The sequence below is a fragment of the Bombina bombina genome, chromosome 1 (assembly GCF_027579735.1).
Source record: "Bombina bombina isolate aBomBom1 chromosome 1, aBomBom1.pri, whole genome shotgun sequence".
Classification (NCBI taxonomy): Eukaryota; Metazoa; Chordata; class Amphibia; order Anura; family Bombinatoridae; genus Bombina; species Bombina bombina.
In genome coordinates, this window is record NC_069499.1 from 1,293,689,142 (window position 1) to 1,293,713,327 (window position 24,186).

At 42.2% G+C, this 24,186-nt stretch overlaps 1 protein-coding gene across 1 annotated transcript in view; it reads right to left on the bottom strand.

The window, feature by feature from the left end:
• TDRD12 (tudor domain containing 12) overlaps positions 1–22,778 on the bottom strand; it is a 140,361-nt gene extending 117,583 nt beyond the window's left edge. The window contains exon 1 of the mRNA XM_053719261.1: positions 22,590–22,778. Coding sequence (XP_053575236.1) covers positions 22,590–22,778 — 189 coding nt within the window. The remainder of the gene's footprint in view (positions 1–22,589) is intronic.
• Positions 22,779–24,186: the final 1,408 nt, after the last annotated feature.

Genomic DNA, 24,186 nt, shown 5'->3' on the forward strand with positions numbered 1-24,186 from the left:
ACAGTGAGGACACGTCTCAGCTAGAAATTTATATTAATTATACAGAGAAATATTTGTTTAACGAGTAGCATAATTATAGTTATATTGATGGTATATTTTCTACCTATTATGGCTCTTATTGGAGCTGTGTTATGAAAGCAAATGTATGTTTCCATTTTATTAAATGGTATGGTATCTGCAATTTGAGTTTTGTAAATGTTTGTCAATTAAAGGAATTATCTTACCATAAGGATGTGTTTACCTTTTAAAGATTTTGTAGTTTTAATAATGTTATGATTGTATTCTTTCCTCATACAGGAGCGCGAGAGAATGTAGGTTGCATAAAATAATTATTAAACTAGTAGTGTTTATATCAGATGAGACTGCTGACTATTAAGACCACAGTTGGAGAATTATAAACATTATATATAGTAGTTTTGTAGAATAAAGGAACACTAGGTTATTTTATTTTTAGTAGTTCAAAGAGAAAGTGTGACGAAATTAATTTTAAAGAAAATATTTTTATTGACTGTTTCCTTTTTCATTTTTGTTGCAGGGCAGGCCTTAGCATAAGTTACTTAGCATAGCCATGCATCCTCTTGACGAAGTCTAGCAGTTCTTACTTGCTTAGTATTCATTTAAATTGTATAGAGAAGCTGTGAGTTATTCTCTGTAAAAGTTTCAATCAATTTAGTTTGTAATATATATCCACAATGTTTTCCTGGTTTCAAATGACATATGGCAAGTTAAGCTATTAAAGGAATGGTGATGCTTGCAAAAAAGGTGAAAAGTTTTATTTGGACATAATTGTGATTGTATCAGGGTGTGTGCTCATCTTGTGCTGTTTTGTTTCCTTCATAGACTCCTTCTGACTCGAGTGTCTGCTTGCTATGAGGATCCACTGGCTTTCCTTGTCTACCCCATGAACAAACCATCGGACTTCCATCATCTACCTGCAGAACAACACTGGACAAGCACCCCTACTGCAAATGGACTATGGTATTGAAGCAGAGTGTCTGAGGAAGAGGACAAAGACTGTTCTTAAAGTGATCAGAGACCACTCAGAGACATGTGTGCTGTTCCCATGTCATGCTCCACTGTGGAGAATGTACAGAGCAAGAAACTGTCGGAAATATTGGGGGGTGCTAGCTATGCAAGTGGCGAAATAAAGATGCAGCATTGTTTGGGGGTAGATAGGGGGCTGGTTGGGTCTTTGTGCAGATAGACCAGTAGTTTGAGGATGCTGGGAGGTAGACGGAGAGTATTGTAGTGGCCACACCTATGTGCAGTGACAAATTGTGCCCTATTGGCCTATAAAATTATAGCAGTAAATGTGAATACATTTGTCTATAGTATTCTCACATAGATTCATGTTATACCAAAGTATTAGGCTTATATTGTTGTTAAAGAATTTACTAATTTTATGTGCTTTTCTATTTTATGTTATTCTATTAGAATAAAAGGGTGGTATGTTAGGATATGTTAGCCTTACCGACGCCATCTTGTTTTAGTTGCCATTTTGTCTAAGAAAGGTTTATTATAGCAGTTTATTATGTAGTGAGAAAGATGTAGATGTTCTGAATCTTTGTATAGCTAGAATGGCCTTGTGAATGTTCCTGGCGATGCGTCTGGAAGCAGTTATCTCTATAAGATGCCCACGCGGCCTTGCTTTGGGCTGGGCTATGGACCCAGATGTACCTTTATTATGGTTATAGAAACACCTTCTCAAAACTCTATTTTACCCAATTATAATAATGAGCTTATTTCTTTCCTGAGAAACACTGTGTAAAATTATGTAGTCATGAACACATCACCGTGTTAACCCTATATGCTGTAACCACTGCCTATAAAATGTATTGTTCATCTTCTAATAAACAGAGCAGATGTTAGACTGATTGCTGCGTGGTCTCATTTCTGTTCTCTGGGATATCCCGTTATCAAGTAACCCATTCATTTCCAGGTGACAGTGTATGATCCAGGCCAAGTGCTGACTGACACACTCCCCCCTGAAAATAACACCTAACAGTAAGACAAGCGGAAGTTAGCTTGTAAGTCTCGGGTCTGTAAGGAATATCCTGATGGATATGGAGTCTATTATAGTACTCAGGAAATTCAACCTGGCACTGGGAATAAGAGAACTCTTTTCTACGTTTATCTTCCATCCATGAGATCGAACAGAAGAGATTTCGAATGGTCTTCTGCCAGACGACAAGATGGTGCTTGAACCAGAATATTGTCCAAGTATGGAGCTACTGCTATACCTATGGTACTGGCAACTGCAAGCAGAACAACTAGAAACTTCATCAAAACTCTTGGAGCAGTAGCTAGACCAAACGGAAGTGCAATAAACTGGAAGTGCTGGTCCAGGAACGCAAATCTTAAGAACTTGAAGTGTTCTTTGTGGATTGGAACTTGAAGGTAAGCATCCTTTAGATCTATAGTGGTCATGAACTGTCTTTCCTGAACTAAGGGAAGGATAGACCTTAACTTCTCCATCTTGAACGAGGGGACAGATAGGAATTTATTTAAGCACTTTAGGAATCGGGCAGAAAGTTCCCTCCTTCTTTGGGACCATAAAAAAGGTTTGAATAGTGTCCCAAACCTCTTTCTGCGAGAGGTACCGGGACAATGACTCCGAGGGGAGGCGAGATCCCTCACGCACCCCAGAAAGGCTTCTCGCTTTCCTGGCCTGGAAGACATGTTTGATAGGAGGAATCTGCCCCTGGGTGGATGAGACTTCAAACCTATCTTGTATCCCTGAGCGATGACCTCCAGGACTCACGGGTCTTGCACATCCCCAAACCAAGCGTCTAAAAAGAGCGACAGTCTGCCCCCTACGTGATCCAGAACCGGATCGGGGGACGCCCCCAAATGCCGACTTTGTCTCGGAGGGATTCTTGCTCTGCTTGGATTTATTCCAGGACTGAGCCGGCTTCCAAGTGCCCTTGGATTGCTCGGGCTTTGCAGAGGGCTGCTGGCGTGGGGATTTATCAGAACTAAAGGAACGAAAATTAGGACCTTATCCCTTAGGCTTGTTCTTCTTATCCTGCAGTAAAAAGGCACCTTTGCCTCCAGTAACCTTGGAGATAATTGAGTCCAGGCCTGGATCAAATAAAATATTTCCCTTAAAGGGGAGGGAAAGAAGTATAGACTTAGAAGTCATGTCCGCAGACCAGGACTTCAGCCAGAGGGCCCTGATTAGAAAAACCTGAAGCCTTAGCATTCAGGCGAATAATTTGCATATTAGCATCACAAATAAAAAAATTAGCCACCCTTAAAGACTTAACCAAGGCCAAACAGAGAAACCGCGTCTACTCCTGGTAACCCGCACGGTCAGGAAAAAGAAAATAAGTGTGACCACACCCGGTCAAATGGTCCGCAATGCAGGACCGCCCCTGCAATAATAGCAAAAAAGTGTGCCAAGCTCTTTCAGGCTGCGCAGCTCCCAAACTAAAATAAAAACATGTACGGTCCAACATCTGCCTGAGCCCAAAAACTATCTCACACATGTCGCAGCATAATCAAATAAACTTATGTGATTATTCCCAAGTGTTCAATAATCCCCTCCGGAGATATTACCCTTGATTCCATATAGATAAAAGGAGCCACACTGTGACCCTGTCTTCTGGCGTTATCATATGTGTAAAAAAATGAAACGATCTTACCGGAATCTATGCTGTGGAACAGAAAACACAGTCTCTCAAGTTTGTCAGTCTTGTAGCATTGTTCCTGATATGGACTTGAGTGATGAAAGCAGGCAGTGAAACTCGTCAACACTGATTGCTTAGGAGCTGTTAATAAAAGTCTGGATGGGCTCGCAGAAAGACTCTCCCTGCATCTCCAGACCCTAACTTTCGGCAATGCTCTCATTGAGAGGCTGACAAGACTACATAAAACTCCAGTCCTATTTCGAAGGGTAGATACCCTTCATAAGGAACTACTCCGAATCTTCTGACACTTCTCTGCCAACCTCCTGTGACGAAAGGCAAAGAATGACTGGGATATGAGGAACGTAGGGGGGAGTATTTAAGCCTTTGGCTGGAGTGTCTTTGCCTCCTCCTGGTGGCCAGGTTCAGTATTTCCCAACAGTAAGGAATGATGCCGTGGACTCGCCTCATATTAAGAAGGAAATGTTATCCTAAAACATTTATGTAGAAAACCATCATTTCAATCCAGGCTTACTGATTGATTTGATTTTAATCAAATCCACCTTGATACCTTGGCTGATCTAATAAGATCTAGGTGATATTGAAAATCCTCATCCATAGTCATCTGAAATCTTATCAGACAAACAGTCACACCATAAAGTATAGGCTGCTGTAAAACAGATTATACTAACAGTTGGTCTGAACAAAAAAACATGCTTGTTGAAAAGCCTTTCTTTGGAAAGTCTAATTTCCTGTCCATAGTATCGTTGAAAGAATTACTAACCTTTAAGGGAACAGAAGTACATTTTGCCAAAGTGCCAATAGCACTGTCTACCTTAGGGATGCCTTCCCAGAGGTCTAAATTAGAAAATGGTAAAGGAAACACCTTCTTAAATTTTAAAGCTAGATTATAAGGAATACCAGACATTGACTACTCCTTGATAATTTTCTCATTAATTGCATCAGGAACTGAGATTTAGCTGTATACTTGAAAATTAGGTCCAATTACTTAACTGACTTTTCTTCAGCCGGTTTAGAATCCTGAACTCGTAATGTACATAAAACTTCCTTTAGCAATGTAACATAGTAGATAAGGTTGAAAAAAGACTGAAGTCCATCGAGTTCAACCTATACAAATCTAAAATACTTACAAAAAGCTCCAGTTAAGCTTAAATAACCCCATTAAAATGTGACCCATTTAATACTAGCAATCATATCCATTAATTTTGATTATATAGAGAAATTTATCCAGACTATTTTTAAATGTATCTATGGTATTGGCATTCACTAACTCCTTTGGTAATGAGTTCCACAATGTTATTGCTCTTATAGTGAAAAAATGTTTCCGTTGCAGGAGATTAAATCTCCTTTCCTCCAACCTTAAATTATGACCTCTTGTCAGAAATAATTTTCTTGGAATAAACAGAGCTTCTGCCATCTCTGTATATGGGCCTTGAATATATTTATATAAAGTAATCATGTCACCTCTCAAGCGCCTTTTTTCTAAAGAAAACAGACCCCGTTTGGCTAGCCTCTCCTCATAGGTTAATTTATCCAATCCCCTTATTAGCTTTGTGGCCCTTCTCACTTTTTCTAGTTCTTCAATATCTTTTTTAGCAATCGGTCCCCAGAACTGCACTCCAAACTCAAGGTGAGGTCTTACCAGGGCTTTATATAATGACAGAATTATGCTTTCCTCCCTTGAATCAATGCCTCTTAATACATGCTAGTATCTTATTAGCCTTTGAAGCCGCTGCCCTGCATTGTGCACCCATCTTTAGCTTGTTATCTATTACTACTCCCAAATCCCTTTCCTCCTGTTTGGCTAAGTCTTGTCCCATTTAAAAAATACGTAGCCTGCTTATTTTTACTTCCAAAATGTAGAACCTTGCATTTTTCCGTATTAAATCTCATTTTCCATTCACTTGCCCATAGTTCTAATTTTAGCAAATCCCTTTGTAAAGAGAGTTCGTCCTGCTCTGACCTAATGACCTTACTTAACTTAGTATCATCTGCAAAAATAGAGATGTCGCTATTTAATCCTTGTTCCAAGTCATTTATAAAAATATTAAAAAGAACAGGGCCCAGTACTGATCCCTGGGGGACGCCACTGATTACCTTTGTCCAATCTGAGTATGATCCATTTACTACTACTCGTTGCTCCCTATCTTTTATCCAGTTATTTATCCATGAGCTAACATTTTCAGCTATTCCCAGTCCCTTAATTTTGTGCATTAATCTCTCATGTGGCACTGTATCAAATGCCTTTGCAAAATCTAAGTATATCACATCAACTGATTCGCCTTTATCTATATTTTTACTTACTTCCTCGTAGAATCTAATTAGATTAGTTTGACATGATCTATTTCTCCTAAAGCCATGCTGATTAGAACTCTCAATCTTGTTTACACAAGGTGTTTCAACTTGAACATAACAGAGGAAGAATCTAAGCCTTGTTCAGTGACTCGACTCTGAATTCACCTTCAGAAGACTAATCTGAGGAGTCAGAATCAGACTCCTAAACTGATCTAGTGTTTAGGGAACCAGAATGAGAAGATTAGTGCTTACTTGGAGGAGGCATAACAGCCAACATTTCAGAGAATGCAGAGAACACAACATTTTAAAAATCTGGATCAAACTCTGATGAACTGCCTTGTAAAGAACAGGAAGAGGACAGACTCCTTTAGAGCAGGATTAGATTAAAGGGACACTAAACACCTGATAAAAATCATTAAAAAGTATGTTTTATTATTAATTAATATCAAGTAATCACTACTGTCTAGTTTATTTGTTCACCTTACCCCTAAGTTTTGAAAAAAATCGATTTGAAGATGAATGCTAATCAGGTGCATTATTCTCCCATGTAAGGTGCCATGTTAGAACGCACGTTACACTGGGTCACAGCAGTCATGTGACTTGTGCATATGAAAAACACAGCAGCAGCAGCACTCAATGTTATGCAGGCAGAGCTTGTCCTGCAGTTTATGTTATAAATCTGTTACAGGAATAAAAGATTGTATTATTATATTTTTCTATACAAACAAAGCTTACTTTTTCAAACGTTACCACTGACATTCCTAATGTGTGTGACTGTACATAGCACTCGGCAGGGTTATAAATGTAAATCATTCTCTTCTCTGAGTCTGACAAGCTCCGGTCTGGAGAGGGAGGGGCCGAGGGGGGAGAGAGAGCAGAGAGACTCCGTGAAGAAAATAGACTAAATAACTCATGCTGGAAATACTTTTTACTGTAGATTTGTTCTATGCAATATTTCATTTTCATACATCTGCATTACATATATTACTGCATATATGTGATGTAGATGTATGAAAATGAAATATTGCATAGAACAAATCTACAGTAAAAAGTATTTCCAGCATGAGTTATTTAGTCTATTTTCTTCACGGAGTCTCTCTGCTCTCTCTCCCCCCTCGGCCCCTCCCTCTCCAGACCGGAGCTTGTCAGACTCAGAGAAGAGAATGATTTACATTTATAACCCTGCCGAGTGCTATGTACAGTCACACACATTAGGAATGTCAGTGGTAACGTTTGAAAAAGTAAGCTTTGTTTGTATAGAAAAATATAATAATAAAATCTTTTATTCCTGTAACAGATTTATAACATAAACTGCAGGACAAGCTCTGTCTGCATAACATTGAGTGCTGCTGTGTTTTTTATATGCACACATTATAGGTACTCTAGGGAGATATGAAGTGTGTGTCATGTGACTCCTGTGCTGTTAAAATATGGCGGCATACATAGCTGCATCAAGCCCTAGATATGTATAGTAATAGAAACAATTTTCTTGAAATGTTTTGTGTAAGCTGAAGTTACAGCATAAAGAGCTGTACTCAGTTTATTATTATTACACAGTAGAAGTTAGTTTGAATGATTTTTAGCAGTCAAGTGTTTAATGTCCCTTTAAAGGGACATGAAACTCAATTTTTTTCATGATTTAGATAGAGAATATAATTGTAAACAACTTTCCAATTTACTATTATTTAATGTGCTTCCTTCTCTTGTTATCATTTGCTGAAAGGTTTATCTAGGAAAGCTCAGGAGCAGAATAGAACCTAGGTTCTAGCTGCTGATTGGTGGCTGCATATATATATACTGATTGTCATTGGCTAACCCATATGTTCTGTCAACAACCAATAGTGCATTACTGCTCATTCAATAAAGCATACCAAGAGAACGAAGAAAATTTGTGAATAGGAGTAAATTAGAAAGTTGCTTAAAATTGCATGCTTTATCTGAATCATGAAAGAAAAAAATTGGGTTTTATATCCTTTTAATTGGAATGCATAAGGTGATCCATACAAGTTTTGCTAAATTGTGCTGGGGTAAAATATCAGCGTGTCCACCAGCACTGCCTGAGGGTCCCCTCTATCTGAACCCGTATCTGGGCAGCTTGGTATTGAGGCGAGAGGCCATGATGTCTATTTTTGTAACACCCCATCTGAAGGGTTATTTACTCCCGGGATATGAATGGCCGAAATGAGAAAATTGTGGGACTCTGCCCACTGAAGGATGCAAGAGACCTCCTTCATAGCCAGGGAACTTATTTTTCCTCCCTGATGGTTGATATAAGCCACAGATGTTATGTTGTCCAATTGAAATCTGATAAATCGGGCAGAACTCAGTTGAGGCCACACTACTAGAGCATTGATGATTGCTCTCAACTCCTGAATGTTTATGGGGAGGACAGATTCCTCCGGGAAATAAGATCCCTGAGCTCTTAGGGAACCCCAAACTGAGCATACATAGTTGAAGAGGTGTCCGATGGAAGCGAGCAAAAGGAATAAATGTCAATGGTGGCTAGAAGAGGATTGAAGGGAGAGACAGGAAGAGAGAAGTTTGGAACGTCTCAAATCAGTCAAGATCTTCATAGAGACAAAATTTATGATTGTCCCCAAAAAACAAACTAATATTGGGAACCAGGCAACTCATGTCCAGGTTTATATCTTCCACCTGTGAGTGCGAAGAAGAGACAACAGAGAGTCTGTGTGAGATCTTGCAAAATGAAAAGATGGAGCCTGAACCAAGATATCATCCAGGGGAGCCAAAGCGATTTGCCAGAGTCCTGGCTACTGCTAAAAGAGCACCCAACACCTTCATAAAGATTCTAAGAGCTGTAGCCAGACCAAAAGGGAGGGCTACAAATTGGAAATGTTTGACTAGAAAGGCAAACCTCGGAAATCGAAAGCGTTCCTTGTGATTAGGAACATGGAGGTATGCTTCCTTCAGGTCTATAGTGGTCATGAACTGACCCTCCGGGACTAATGGAAGAATGGATCTGATAGTCTCCATTTTGAACCTTGAGAAATTTGTTGAGAAACTTCAGATCCAGAATAGGACAGAAGATTTGAATAAAACTCTAAGCCCTGTTCTGCAGGAGGGACAGGGACAATCACTCCCAAGGAAGAGAGATCCTTTACACAACTTAAGAATGCCTCTCTTTTCACCGGGTTTGAGGGGATTCTTGATAGGAGGAATCACCCTCTTGGAGGGCAAGACTTGCCTATACTGTATCCTTGGGAGACAATGTCCACTGCCCAAGGGTCCGGAATATCGCGCATCCAAGCGTCCTGAAAGAAGGATAGACTGCCCCCTACATGATCTAAACCCGGCATGAAGGGGTGGCTTTTAATCTTAATCTTAGATTACAGCATGGAAAATCCCATTATTTTACACTTATTTCTCCAATGTTTAAACATTAACTTTCATGGCTCAGATAAAAAATCAAATGAGCCTCTTCACAATATAAACATTTGTCCAAAGGTAACAAAATATTATTACCCATATCAATTGTGTCCTCCATAATGGAGTAAAAATAAGTCCCCACGAGAAAAACTATCACTGATAGCAGAATGAGGAACAAATGCTATTTAAATATTTATTATTTCCCTTGAATAAAGGCTGAGAAACCCTTTACCCGGATCTGCCTATATATCAAATCCGGTTCTGCGCTACCCTATCTAGTGGTAAAAAAAATTCCCCCATCTAATTGAGCAATGTTTGAGCAAATTTTTACTAAAAAGGAAATTTATGCTTACCTGATAAATTTATTTATTCTACGATATGACGAGTCCACGGATTTCATCCTTACTTGTGGGATTTATCCTCCTGCTAACAGGAAGTGGCAAAGAGCACCACAGCAGAGCTGTATATATAGCTCCTCCCTTCCCTCCACCCCCAGTCATTCGACTGAAGTTAGGAAGAGAAAGGAAAAGCCAAAGGTGCAGAGGTGACTGAAGTTTATAAAAATCATTACATACCTGTCTTAGAAATGACAGGGTGGGCCGTGGATTTGTTATATCGTAGAAGAAAAATTTATCAGGTAAGCAAAAGTCCACGGATTTCATCCTTTCTTGTGGGATACAATACCAAAGCTACAGGACACGGATGAAAGGGAGGGACAAGACAGGAACCTAAATGGAAGGCACCACTGCTTGAAGAACCTTTCTCCCAAAACCAGCCTCAGAAGAAGCAAAAGTATCAAATTTGGAAAATTTGGAAAAAGTGTGATGAGACGACCAAGTTGCATCCATGCAAATCTGTTCAACAGTATCATCATTTTTAAATGCCCATGAGGAAGCCACAGCCCTAGTAGAATGAGTCGTAATTCTTTCAGGAGGCTGCTGTCCAGCAGTCTCATACGCCAGACAGATGATACTCTTCAGCCAAAAAGAAAGAGGTAGTCGTAGCTTTCTGACCCCTACGCTTTGCAGAAAACACAATGAATAATGAAGATGATTGACGAAAATCCTTAGTTGCCTGCAAGTAAAACGTCAAGGCACGGACTACGTCAAAGTTAGGCAACATATGCTCCTTCTAAGAAGAAGGGTTAGGACATAATGAAGGAACCACAATTTCCTGATTAATATTATTATTAGAAACAACCTTAGGAAGGAAACCAAGTTTGGTACGTAAAAACCACCTTATCAGAATGGAAAATAAGATAAGGCAAATAACATTGTAACTCCGAGAGCTCAGAAACTCTACGAGCAGAAGAAATAGCAACCAAAAACAAAACTTTCCAAGATAACAGCTTAATATCTATGGAATGCATTGGTTCAAACGGAACCCCTTGAAGAACATTAAGGACTAAATACAAACTCCAGGGTGGAGCAATTGGTCTAAACACAGGCTTGATCCTGGTCAAAGCCTGACAAAAAGTCTGAACATCTGGAACATCTGCCAAACGTTTATGAAGTAAAATAGACAAAGCAGAGATTTGTCCCTTTAAGGACCTTGTTGACAACCCTTTCTCCAATCCTTCTTTGAGAAAAGACAGAATCCTGGAAATCCTAACTCTACTCCATGAGTAGCTCTTGGATTCCAACCAATAAAGATATTTACACCATATCTTATGGTAAATCTTTCTAGTGACAGGCTTACGTGCCTGAATCAAAGTATCGATGACCGAATCAGAGAACCCCCGCCTAGATAAAATCAAGCGTTCAATCTCCAAGCAGTCAGCTGCAGAGAAATTAGATTTGGATGTTGGAAAGGACCTTGAATGAGAAGGTCTTGTCTCAATGAAAGTTTCCACGGCGGCAGAGAGGACATGTCCACTAGATCGGCATACCAAGTCCTGCGTGGTCACGCAGGCGCGATTAGAATTACTGAAGCTCTCTCCTGTTTGATCCGAGCAATCAACCAGGAAAGGAGAGGAGAGGAAACAATGGAAACACATAAGCTAGGTTGAACGACCAAGGCACTGCCAAGGCATCTATCAGTTCGGCCTGAGGATCCCTCGACCTGAATCCATATCTTGGAAGCTTGGCATTCTGCCGAGACACCATCAGATCCAAATCCGGTCTGCCCCATTGGAGAATCAGGGAGGCAAAGACCTCCGGATGGAGTTCCAACTCCCCCGGGTGAAATGCCTGTCAGCTTAAACAGTCCGCTTCCCAGTTGTCCACTCCTGGGATGTAGATTGCTGACAGATAACAAGAGTGAGCCTCCGGCCATCGAATTATCTTGGATACTTCTGTCATCGCTAAGGAACTCCTCATTCCTCCCTGATGATTGATGTAAGCCACAGTCGTGATGTTGTCCGACTGAAAGCGGATGAATTTGGCCGAAGCCAACTGAGGCCACGCCTGAAGCGGATTGAATATTGCTCTCAATTCCAGAACATTGATTGGAAGTAGAGACTCCACCTGAGTCCACACACCCTGAGCCTTCAGGGAATTCCAGACTGCACCCCAGCCTAGTAGACTGTCGTCTGTTGTCAATATCACCCATAAGGGTCTGCAGAAACACTTACCTTGGGACAGATGATCCGGCGACAACCACCAAAGAAGAGAGTCTCTGGTCTCCTGGTCCAGATTTATCTGAGAAGATAAATTTGCATAATCCCCATTCCACTGTTCGAGCATGCACAGTTGCAGTGGTCTGAGATTAAATCGAGGAAACGGAATGATGTCCATTGCCGCCACCATCAATCCAATTACCTCCATGCACTGAGCCACTGATGGCTGAGGATTGGACTGAAGGGCTCATCAAGTATTTAGAATCTTTGACTTTCTGACCTCCATCAGAAAAATCTTCATGGATATAGAATATATCAGATTTCCCAAGAAGGGAACCTTTGTCTGTGGAATTAGTGAACTCTTTTCTAGATTCACCTTCCATCCGTGAGTTTTCAGAAAGGACAACACCATGTCTGTATGAGATTTTGACAGATAAGTCGATGCCTGGATCAGAATATCGTCCAGATAAAGCGCTACTGCAATGCCCCGCAGCCTAAGAACCGCCAGAAGGGACCCTAGAACCTTTGTGAAGATCCTGGGTGCTGTGGCCAACCCGAATGGAAGAGCCACAAACTGAAAATGTTTTTCCAGGAAGGCAAACCTTAGGTACTGATAATGATCCTTGTGGATAGGAATATGAAGGTATGCATCCTTCAAGTCCACGGTAGTCATATATTGACACTCCTGGATCATTGGTAAAATTGTTCGAATAGTCTCCATCTTGAAAGATGGGACTCTGAGAAACTTGTTTAGACTCTTGAGATCTAAAAAGGGTCTGAACGTTCCCTCTTTTTTGGGAACCACGAAAAGATTTGAGTAAAACCCCTGCCCCTGTTTCAGTCTTGGCACGGGACGAATTACTCCCATAGTATAGAGGTCTTTTACACAACGTAAGAATGCCTCACTTTTTATCTGGTCTACAGACAACCGTGAAAGAAGAAATCTCCCCCCTTGGGAGAAAACTTTTGAATTCCAGTTGATACCCGTGGGTAACAATTTCCAGTGTCCAGGGGTCCTGAACATCTCTTACCCAAGCCTGGGCAAAGAGAGAAAGTCTGCCCCCTAATAGATCCGGTCCCGGATCGGGGGCCGCCCCTTCATGATGTCTTGGTAGCAGCAGCGGGCTTCTTGGGTTGTTTACCCTTGTTCCAAGTCTGGTTGGGTCTCCAGACGGACTTGGCCTGAGCAAAATTCCCTTCCTGTTTCTCGGAAGAGGAAGAACTTTAAAATTCCGAAAGGAATGAAAATTATTTTGTTTACCCCTCAATTTAGCAGTCTTAATCTGAGGTAGGAGATGACCCTTACCTCCAGTAATGTCAGAAATGATCTCCTTCAAGTCAGGCCCGAATAGGGCTTCACCCTTGAAAGGAATAGCCAAAAGCTTTGACTTAGATGACACATCAGCAGACCAAGATTTTAACCATAACGCTCTACGTGCTAGAATGGCAAATCCAGCATTCTTAGTCGCCAACTTGGCAATCTGAAAGGCGGCATCTGTAATAAAAGAATTAGCCATCTTAAGAGCCTTAATTCTATCTAAGATATCCTCTAAAGGAGTCTCAGTCTTAAGAGACTCTTCTAAGGCATCAAACCAGAAAGCCGCCGCAGTGGTAACCAGTGCAATGTCGGTTGTAAAATGAAAACCTGATGAATAAATAACTTTTTTAGAAGACCCTCCAATTTCTTATTCATAGGGTCTTGGAAAGCACAGCTGTCCTCAATAGGAATAGTTGTACGCTTAGCCAGGGTAGATATTGCTCCCTCCACCTTAGGGACTGTCTGCCAAGAGTCCCAAACAGTGTCAGATATGTGATACATTTTCTTAAAATTAGGAGAAGGTGAGAACGGTATACCCGATCTGTCCCATTCTCTCTTGATAATCTCCGATATTCTCTTAAGAACCGGAAAAACATCCGTGTAAGTAGGTACCTCTAAATATTTGTCCATTTTACACAATTTCTCTGGTGGTACCACAATAGAATCACAGTCATCCAGAGTCGATAAAACCTCACGAAGTAACAGGCGGAGGTGTTCCAGCTTAAATCTAAAGGACATAACGTCCGAGTCTGTCTGAGGTAACACACTTCCCGATTCGGAAAGTTCTCCCTCAGACAGAGGTTCCCTGACCTCCAAATCAGATCCCTGTGAGGGTACATCTGAAATAGCCAACAAAGCATCAGAGGACTCAGTATTTACATTGACTCCTGTCCTACTGCATTTGCCCTGTAACAGTGGCAACTTAGATAATACCTCTGTAAGGGTAGTTGACATAACTGCAGCCATAGCCTGCAGAGTAAATGAAGTAGACGCGGTTGAGGAACCCGGCGTCGCTTGGGTGGGCGTTAAAGGTTGTGACACTTGGGGAGAATTTGGCGGCATATCCTGATTCTCCTCAGACTGAGAATCATCCTTAGGCACACTTTCTTTACATAAAATATGTTTTTTACATTTTAAGGCCCTTTCAGTACAAGAGGGACACAAAGTAAGAGGGGGTTCCACAATGGCATCTAAACACATAGAACAAGGAGTTTCCTCAGAATCAGACATGTTAAACAAACTAGCAATAGCAACAATAGTCGTTCTTAACCTTATTTGTTGACCTCTGAAGTAAAAAAACAAACTCCAAAAAAAATTAAGAAAAGTGTACTGCGCCTGTAAATAATAAAAGCGCAACAATTTTTCTGATCTCACAAAAAACGATTTTTGCAGCAATAAAAAATATCCTATTAAGCTCAAATTAGCTAAATATTATTGCACAATTTGTTAGAAAATGCAAGAAACACTTTATAGCACCTTTATTGTATATAATAAGTTTTCAAAAATTATCAGCCCCTGCGCCTATCTGCCCCCCGGGTACTCAATTCTGTGAAAATGACGATCCGTTGATTGCAAATTAAACCTGGGCCCCACCGGAGCTAGGGCTTTGCTGCCTTATACTGAAGAAAACTGCGCGTCTGAGCGTGCGAATTAGGCCCCACCCACCATGGGCGTCGCACTAGCCGTCCCAACAACCGCATGGGAAGAAAAATCAGTGAAAGCCATGTGGTAACCTAATCATGAGTATAATAAAACATATGCAATAAACAGCCATCTTTCTTAGGCCAATAATAAACAAATAATAGTCTCACAACCGCATTTCCCAGTGTCTAGCCCATATTGACTCACATATCACAGTATAGTATCAATATAAAATAAGATAATTCCAGTTCCACCATAAAACATATAGTGCCTACTGATTACCCCTTTCCCGGCAGGGAATAATGTCAGCCTGTTCTGATATAACAAGTCTCCCCAGAAGTAAAGGACTGAACATACCTCAATGCTGCTTGTAGCATGACACCGTTCTCCACACTGAAGATTTCTCTTGCACTACCTTCAGAAGCTCTGTGGGAACCAAAATGGATCTTAGATAACGTTTGCTAAGATCATCAACATCAGGGCAGAAAAAATTAATGTCTCCATTCCTCTTGGGAATCCAGACTGACAATTTCTCCCTGAGGAAAATAATACTCACTAGCACCATTTGAAAATAAAAAAAGCTTCTTGATTGAAGACTCTAAACTAACACCTCACTTTACCTCTACCTATTACTATACAGGCAAAGAGAATGACTGGGGGTGGAGGGAAGGGAGGAGCTATATATACAGCTCTGCTGTAGTGCCCTTTGCCACTTCTTGTTAGCAGGAGGATAAATCCCACAAGTAAGGATGAAATCCGTGGACTCGTCATATCTTGTAGAAGAAATTGCCAGCACCTCTATAACCCCAGCTGTTATCTCCTAAATATTATACACAAGTGATGCTTAGGCTAAAATTATATAAATTTGAATACAGTTTCTAATAAATGTGTCCCCTGGCTATGACGTACTGAGTAAAGAACCGTACTTACTAAGAGCCAGTGGGCTATGTGATTGCAAACTGTGAAATTGTACTTACCTGAATCTTACCCACTCTACTGTACTTACCCCTGCAGCAATGTCTGCTTTCAGTAGAGAGTCTATTCGGTGCTGTGTACATCACACTAGAGGATCACTGTAAGCAGTATCTCGACGACCCAACAGGAGGCGGCTAAGGGAAAGGTCCCTGTAACACCTGTGGCAGGCTTGTTACTAACTACTTCAGTGAGAATAATTGTGTCTCTACCGCACTCTCCAATGCCCGATCTGTCTTCCAGTAGCGAATCTCTGAAGGGAAAATAGACCTCAAACCGATCTGAGAACCCCTCTCAACGAAGAATCTGGAGCACCTCAATTATTCACCTTCCTACTGGAAAGCAAAGATGAGTTTTTGGGAATCTTTGCCTCCTCCTAGTGGCCAGTAGTTGAATCCCAATAATGAACTTGTGGACTGGAAAAAAATATGACTGTCCTCATTATTTGATTGCAGTACAATAGTCTGACTTGATTAGGCTGAAATCCATCAGAACAAAAGAAAAAAAAACAGAATTTATGTTTACCTGATAAATTACTTTCTCCAACGGTGTGTCCGGTCCACGGCGTCATCCTTACTTGTGGGATATTCTCTTCCCCAACAGGAAATGGCAAAGAGCCCAGCAAAGCTGGTCACATGATCCCTCCTAGGCTCCGCCTACCCCAGTCATTCGACCGACGTAAAGGAGGAATATTTGCATAGGAGAAACCATATGATACCGTGGTGACTGTAGTTAAAGAAAATAAATTATCAGACCTGATTAAAAAACCAGGGCGGGCCGTGGACCGGACACACCGTTGGAGAAAGTAATTTATCAGGTAAACATAAATTCTGTTTTCTCCAACATAGGTGTGTCCGGTCCACGGCGTCATCCTTACTTGTGGGAACCAATACCAAAGCTTTAGGACACGGATGAAGGGAGGGAGCAAATCAGGTCACCTAAATGGAAGGCACCACGGCTTGCAAAACCTTTCTCCCAAAAATAGCCTCAGAAGAAGCAAAAGTATCAAACTTGTAAAATTTGGTAAAAGTGTGCAGTGAAGACCAAGTCGCTGCCCGACATATCTGATCAACAGAAGCCTCGTTCTTGAAGGCCCATGTGGAAGCCACAGCCCTAGTGGAATGAGCTGTGATTCTTTCAGGAGGCTGCCGTCCGGCAGTCTCATAAGCCAATCTGATGATGCTTTTAATCCAAAAAGAGAGAGAGGTAGAAGTTGCTTTTTGACCTCTCCTTTACCAGAGTAAACAACAAACAAGGAAGATGTTTGTCTAAAATCCTTTGTAGCATCTAAATAGAATTTTAGAGCGCGAACAACATCCAAATTGTGCAACAAACGTTCCTTCTTTGAAACTGGATTCGGACACAAAGAAGGCACGACTATCTCCTGGTTAATGTTTTTGTTAGAAACAACTTTCGGAAGAAAACCAGGTTTAGTACGTAAAACCACCTTATCTGCATGGAACACCAGATAAGGAGGAGAACACTGCAGAGCAGATAATTCTGAAACTCTTCTAGCAGAAGAAATTGCAACCAAAAACAGAACTTTCCAAGATAATAACTTAATATCAACGGAATGTAAGGGTTCAAACGGAACCCCCTGAAGAACTGAAAGAACTAAGTTGAGACTCCAAGGAGGAGTCAAAGGTTTGTAAACAGACTTGATTCTAACCAGAGCCTGAACAAAGGCTTGAACATCTGGCACAGCTGCCAACTTTTTGTGAAGTAACACAGACAAGGCAGAAATCTGTCCCTTCAAGGAACTTGCAGATAATCCTTTCTCCAATCCTTCTTGAAGAAAGGATAGAATCTTAGGAATTTTTACCTTGTCCCAAGGGAATCCTTTAGATTCACACCAACAGATATATTTTTTCCATATTTTGTGGTAAATTTTTCTGGTTACAGGCTTTCTGGCCTGAACAAGAGTATCAATAACAGAATCTGAGAACCCTCGCTTTGATAAGATCAAGCGTTCAATCTCCAAGCAGTCAGTTGGAGTGAGACCAGATTCGGATGTTCGCACGGACCTTGAACAAGAAGGTCTCGTCTCAAAGGTAGCTTCCATGGTGGAGCCGATGACATATTCACCAGATCTGCATACCAAGTCCTGCGTGGCCACGCAGGAGCTATCAAGATCACCGATGCCCTCTCCTGATTGATCCTGGCTACCAGCCTGGGGATGAGAGGAAACGGCGGGAATACATAAGCTAGTTTGAAGGTCCAAGGTGCTACTAGTGCATCTACTAGAGTCGCCTTGGGATCCCTGGATCTGGACCCGTAGCAAGGAACCTTGAAGTTCTGACGAGAGGCCATCGGATCCATGTCTGGAATGCCCCACAGTTGAGTAATTTGGGCAAAGATTTCCGGATGGAGTTCCCACTCCCCCGGATGTAATGTCTGACGACTCAGAAAATCCGCTTCCCAATTTTCCACTGCTGGGATGTGGATTGCAGACAGGTGGCAGGAGTGAGTCTCCGCCCATTGAATGATTTTGGTCACTTCTTCCATCGCCAGGGAACTCCTTGTTCCCCCCTGATGGTTGATGTACGCAACAGTCGTCATGTTGTCTGATTGAAACCGTATGAACTTGGCCTTTGCTAGCTGAGGCCAAGCCTTGAGAGCATTGAGTATCGCTCTCAGTTCCAGAATATTTATCGGTAGAAGAGATTCTTCCCGAGACCAAAGACCCTGAGCTTTCAGGGGTCCCCAGACCGCGCCCCAGCCCATCAGACTGGCGTCGGTCGTGACAATGACCCACTCTGGCCTGCGGAAGTTCATCCCTTGTGACAGGTTGTCCAGGGACAGCCACCAACGGAGTGAATCTCTGGTCCTCTGATTTACTTGTATCGTCGGAGACAAGTCTGTATAGTCCCCATTCCACTGACTGAGCATGCACAGTTGTAATGGTCTTAGATGAATGCGCGCAAAAGGAACTATGTCCATTGCCGCTACCATCAAACCTATTACTTCCATGCACTGCGCTATGGAAGGAAGAGGAACGGAATGAAGTATTTGACAAGAGTTTAGAAGTTTTGTTTTTCTGGCCTCTGTCAGAAAAATCCTCATTTCTAAGGAGTCTATTATTGTTCCCAAGAAGGGAACCCTTGTTGACGGAGATAGAGAACTCTTTTCTACGTTCACTTTCCATCCGTGAGATCTGAGAAAGGCCAGGACTATGTCCGTGTGAGCCTTTGCTTGAGGAAGGGACGACGCTTGAATCAGAATGTCGTCCAAGTAAGGTACTACTGCAATGCCCCTTGGTCTTAGCACCGCTAGAAGGGACCCTAGTACCTTTGTGAAAATCCTTGGAGCAGTGGCTAATCCGAAAGGAAGTGCCACGAACTGGTAATGCTTGTCCAGGAATGCGAACCTTAGGAATCCGATGATGTTCCTTGTGGATAGGAATATGTAGATACGCATCCTTTAAATCCACCGTGGTCATGAATTGACCTTCCTGGATGGAAGGAAGAATTGTTCGAATGGTTTCCATTTTGAACGATGGAACCTTGAGAAACTTGTTTAGGATCTTGAGATCTAAGATTGGTCTGAACGTTCCCTCTTTTTTGGGAACTACGAAACAGATTGGAGTAGAACCCCATCCCTTGTTCCCCTAATGGAACAGGATGAATCACTCCCATTTTAACAGGTCTTTCTACACAATGTAAGAATGCCTGTTTTTTTATGTGGTCTGAAGACAATTGAGACCTGTGGAACCTCCCCCTTGGGGGAAGCCCTTTGAATTCCAGAAGATAACCTTGGGAGACTATTTCTAGTGCCCAAGGATCCAGAACATCTCTTGCCCAAGCCTGAGCAAAGAGAGAGAGTCTGCCCCCCACCAGATCCGGTCCCGGATCGGGGGCCAACAGTTCATGCTGTCTTGGTAGCAGTGGCAGGTTTCTTGGCCTGCTTTCCCTTGTTCCAGCCTTGCATTGGTCTCCAGGCTGGCTTGGCTTGAGAAGTATTACCCTCTTGCTTAGAGGACGTAGCACTTGGGGCTGGTCCGTTTCTACGAAAGGGACGAAAATTAGGTTTATTTTTGGCCTTGAAAGACCTATCCTGAGGAAGGGCGTGGCCCTTGCCCCCAGTGATATCAGAGATAATCTCTTTCAAGTCAGGGCCAAACAGCGTTTTCCCCTTGAAAGGAATGTTAAGCAATTTGTTCTTGGAAGACGCATCCGCTGACCAAGATTTCAACCAAAGCGCTCTGCGCGCTACAATAGCAAACCCAGAATTTTTCGCCGCTAACCTAGCCAATTGCAAAAGTGGCGTCTAGGGTGAAAGAATTAGCCAATTTGAGAGCACGGATTCTGTCCATAATCTCCTCATAAGGAGGAGAATCACTAGTGATCGCCTTTTCTAGCTCATCGAACCAGAAACACGCGGCTGTAGTGACAGGGACAATGCATGAAATTGGTTTGTAGAAGGTAACCTTGCTGAACAAACATCTTTTTAAGCAAACCTTCTAATTTTTTATCCATAGGATCTTTGAAAGCACAACTATCTTCTATGGGTATAGTGGTGCGTTTGTTTAAAGTAGAAACCGCCCCCTCGACCTTGGGGACTGTCTGCCATAAGTCCTTTCTGGGGTCGACCATAGGAAACCATTTTTTAAATATGGGGGGAGGGACGAAAGGTATACCGGGCCTTTCCCATTCTTTATTTACAATGTCCGCCACCCGCTTGGGTATAGGAAAAGCTTCTGGGGGCCCCGGGACCTCTAGGAACTTGTCCATTTTACATAGTTTCTCTGGGATGATCAAATTCTCACAATCATCCAGAGTGGATAACACCTCCTTAAGCAGAGCGCGGAGATGTTCCAACTTAAATTTAAATGTAATCACATCAGGTTCAGCTTGTTGAGAAATTTTCCCTGAATCTGAAATTTCTCCCTCAGACAAAACCTCCCTGGCCCCCTCAGACTGGTGTAGGGGCCCTTCAGAAACAATATCATCAGCGTCCTCATGCTCTTCAGTATTATCTAAAACAGAGCAGTCGCGCTTACGCTGATAAGTGGGCATTTTGGCTAAAATGTTTTTGATAGAATTATCCATTACAGCCGTTAATTGTTGCATAGTAAGGAGTATTGGCGCGCTAGATGTACTAGGGGCCTCCTGAGTGGGCAAGACTGGTGTAGACGAAGGAGGGGATGATGCAGTACCATGCTTACTCCCTCACTTGAGGAATCATCTTGGGCATCATTTTCTCTAAATTTTGTGTCACCTAAATCACATCTATTTAAATGAGAAGGAACCTTGGCTTCCCCACATTCAGAACACAGTCTATCTGGTAGTTCAGACATGTTAAACAGGCATAAACTTGATAACAAAGTACAAAAAACGTTTTAAAATAAAACCGTTACTGTCACTTTAAATTTTAAACTGAACACACTTTATTACTGCAATTGCGAAAAAGTATGAAGGAATTGTTCAAAATTCACCAAAATTTCACCACAGTGTCTTAAAGCCTTAAAAGTATTGCACACCAAATTTGGAAGCTTTAACCCTTAAAATAACGGAACCGGAGCCGTTTTTATCTTTAACCCCTTTACAGTCCCTGGTATCTGCTTTGCTGAGACCCAACCAAGCCCAAAGGGGAATACGATACCAAATGACGCCTTCAGAAAGTCTTTTCTATGTATCAGAGCTCCTCACACATGCGACTGCATGTCATGCTTCTCAAAAACAAGTGCGCAATACCCGCGCGAAAATGAGACTCTGCCCTATGATAAGGGAAAGCCCCTAGAGAATAAGGTGTCCCAAACAGTGCCTGCCGATATTATTTTACAAAATACCCAGATTAAAATGATTCCTCAAGGCTAAATATGTTTATTATATGAATCGATTTAGCCCAGAAAATGTCTACAGTCTTAAAAAGCCCTTGTGAAGCCCTATTTATTGTCTGTAATAAAAATGGCTTACCGGATCCCATAGGGAAAATGACAGCTTCCAGCATTACATCGTCTTGTTAGAATGTGTCATACCTCAAGCAGTAAAATTCTGCTCACTGTTCCCATCAACTGAAGTTAATTCCTCTCAACAGTCCTGTGTGGAACAGCCATCGATTTTAGTAACGGTTGCTAAAATCATTTTCCTCTTACAAACAGAAATCTTCATCTCTTTTCTGTTTCAGAGTAAATAGTACATACCAGCACTATTTTAAAATAACAAAACTCTTGATTGAATAATAAAAACTACAGTTAAACACTAAAAAACTCTAAGCCATCTCCGTGGAGATGTTGCCTGTACAACGGCAAAGAGAATGACTGGGGTAGGCGGAGCCTAGGAGGGATCATGTGACCAGCTTTGCTGGGCTCTTTGCCATTTCCTGTTGGGAAGAGAATATCCCACAAGTAAGGATGACGCCGTGGACCGGACACACCTATGTTGGAGAAATATATATATGGGGGCGGAGCTAGCCATCTTAACTGGAGAGACGTGCCTGGAGAGTGCTCTCTGATAGTTTTTTCAAATAATAGGCAAAAAGTGCAGGAAAAAAGAGATTCTAACTCACAACTTAGACCCTGCAACCTGCCCTAAAGGAGCCTAGATGATTGTGGACAAACTGGAGACTTTAGCGATACACAGCGTTGCTGAAAACCAGGCTCATCTAAGAGGCCCTGTGGCGATACCCGGCCACATTACAAAACAGACCCTGCGACAACTTAGATCTCTCCCTTTGCAGTATCTACCCTAGACGAAGGCCAACAATAAAAGATACTTGTACTAAACTGCTGACCGTAGGGTCGGGGCTCCACTCCGGTACAGCAGCATTCTACCTGACACTCAGATTGGGAGGCCTGAAGTTCCGGACACCTTCTGGAGGACGGAGCCGTCGGCTGGACTTCCCCTTGCTGGCCCCTCTGTTGGAGATCGTGACCCGGCTCTGACAGGGAGCTGACATAAGCTGAGGGTAATGGAGGGAGTGCGAGCTGCGCCACAGACTTTTTGGCGCGAACACCCGCCATCTTGCGGCCGGGTCTCTTCCCCTTGCTGACCTCTCTGCACCACTCGCAAGGACTTGGCCTACGTCTGGAGAGGGTAAGACATACAATTATACAAGTAGATAGGAACCGGCACCTACTACCTCCCAGCCTTAACATTGCCACTACACTTTCTGGCCTCCATACACACAAATACCACTCGCACTATTCCTTATGACAAATGAGCCTAACATATTAACTGTCCAGTTGCCGGATGCCCTGATCTACAGTTAGAGGCTGAATGGACTTCCTTTAACCCAGCCACAGACCCTTAGTGCTCCTGACTTGGGGATAATAGGAGGCTCTCTGCCAAATACATACTGGTTCCCTATGAGAGCTGTGTGAGTGCTGGGAATCTGCTGACAGGCACCTGACTCTACCTTGCAGAATCTCACTTGCTGCTGCAGGCCACTTGAGCCTTCAAACAAACACCTACAAACCAGCACAGACAGCCCTGCCTTTATTATCCCACCTTGCTCAACACTTGCAGAGGGCCAGGAGTACTCCCCTGTCCACTACTACATCAGAGACCTTGTGGCCACCTTAGACCCCCCCTGTTTTGGGTCATTTTTACCCTTCCTACTTTGATACTGTGTGGGGTCCTGAGAGAATCTATATCTGTATATTCCCCCACTGATAACTTTCAGGGACATCATCTGTCACTGTGACTTGTTTCACTGCACCCTGAGGTGTTGCCTTCTTTATATGGATACACATCTGCAACATAGCCCCAGTGAGACTGAGGAACCTGTTTTGTCACAATAACCTACTCTAATGCTATGTGAAGTTATAGCTGCTGCGTCAGCCTGTATGTCTTTGGGCTCTCAACCCAAAGTGGAGTGTAATTTAATTATAATCTCTGTCTAACATTTCTCTTTACCAACAGGTCCTACCTACTGTAACAATTGCATCAGATATAATTTACAGGTTGGACACCTGAAAGGTTACATTCTACCGATCTTATGTACTAGATTCAAAGTGCAGTAATACTCTAAGATAAGCTGTGTTTACTAATATCCATTCCTTTCTCTGCAGCACTGTATCCTAAGCTCTTTCCAAACCTGCAATTGGTATACAGATGAATACTATTAGGCTCACTGTATAAATTAATCTTGACTTTTCCTCTACAGGTATTTTAGTATAGAGGTCTCTCTATACTTAAATTAAAAGTGCAATTAAGTCACCCAATTTCTTGGGATATCACTGGGGCATATACTCCTAGATACGCTGTCACCCAGCAGACAGTACAGATTAGAATTATTTCCTCTGATAATCTCGGACACTCTCTCCATTTCATTTTCCTGCAGGTCATATCCTCTCTCCTTTTCCCGTCCTGGCCAAGTGAGGGCAACTCCCTTGGGAGAGGGTGTATACTGAGAATCTCACCGTGCCT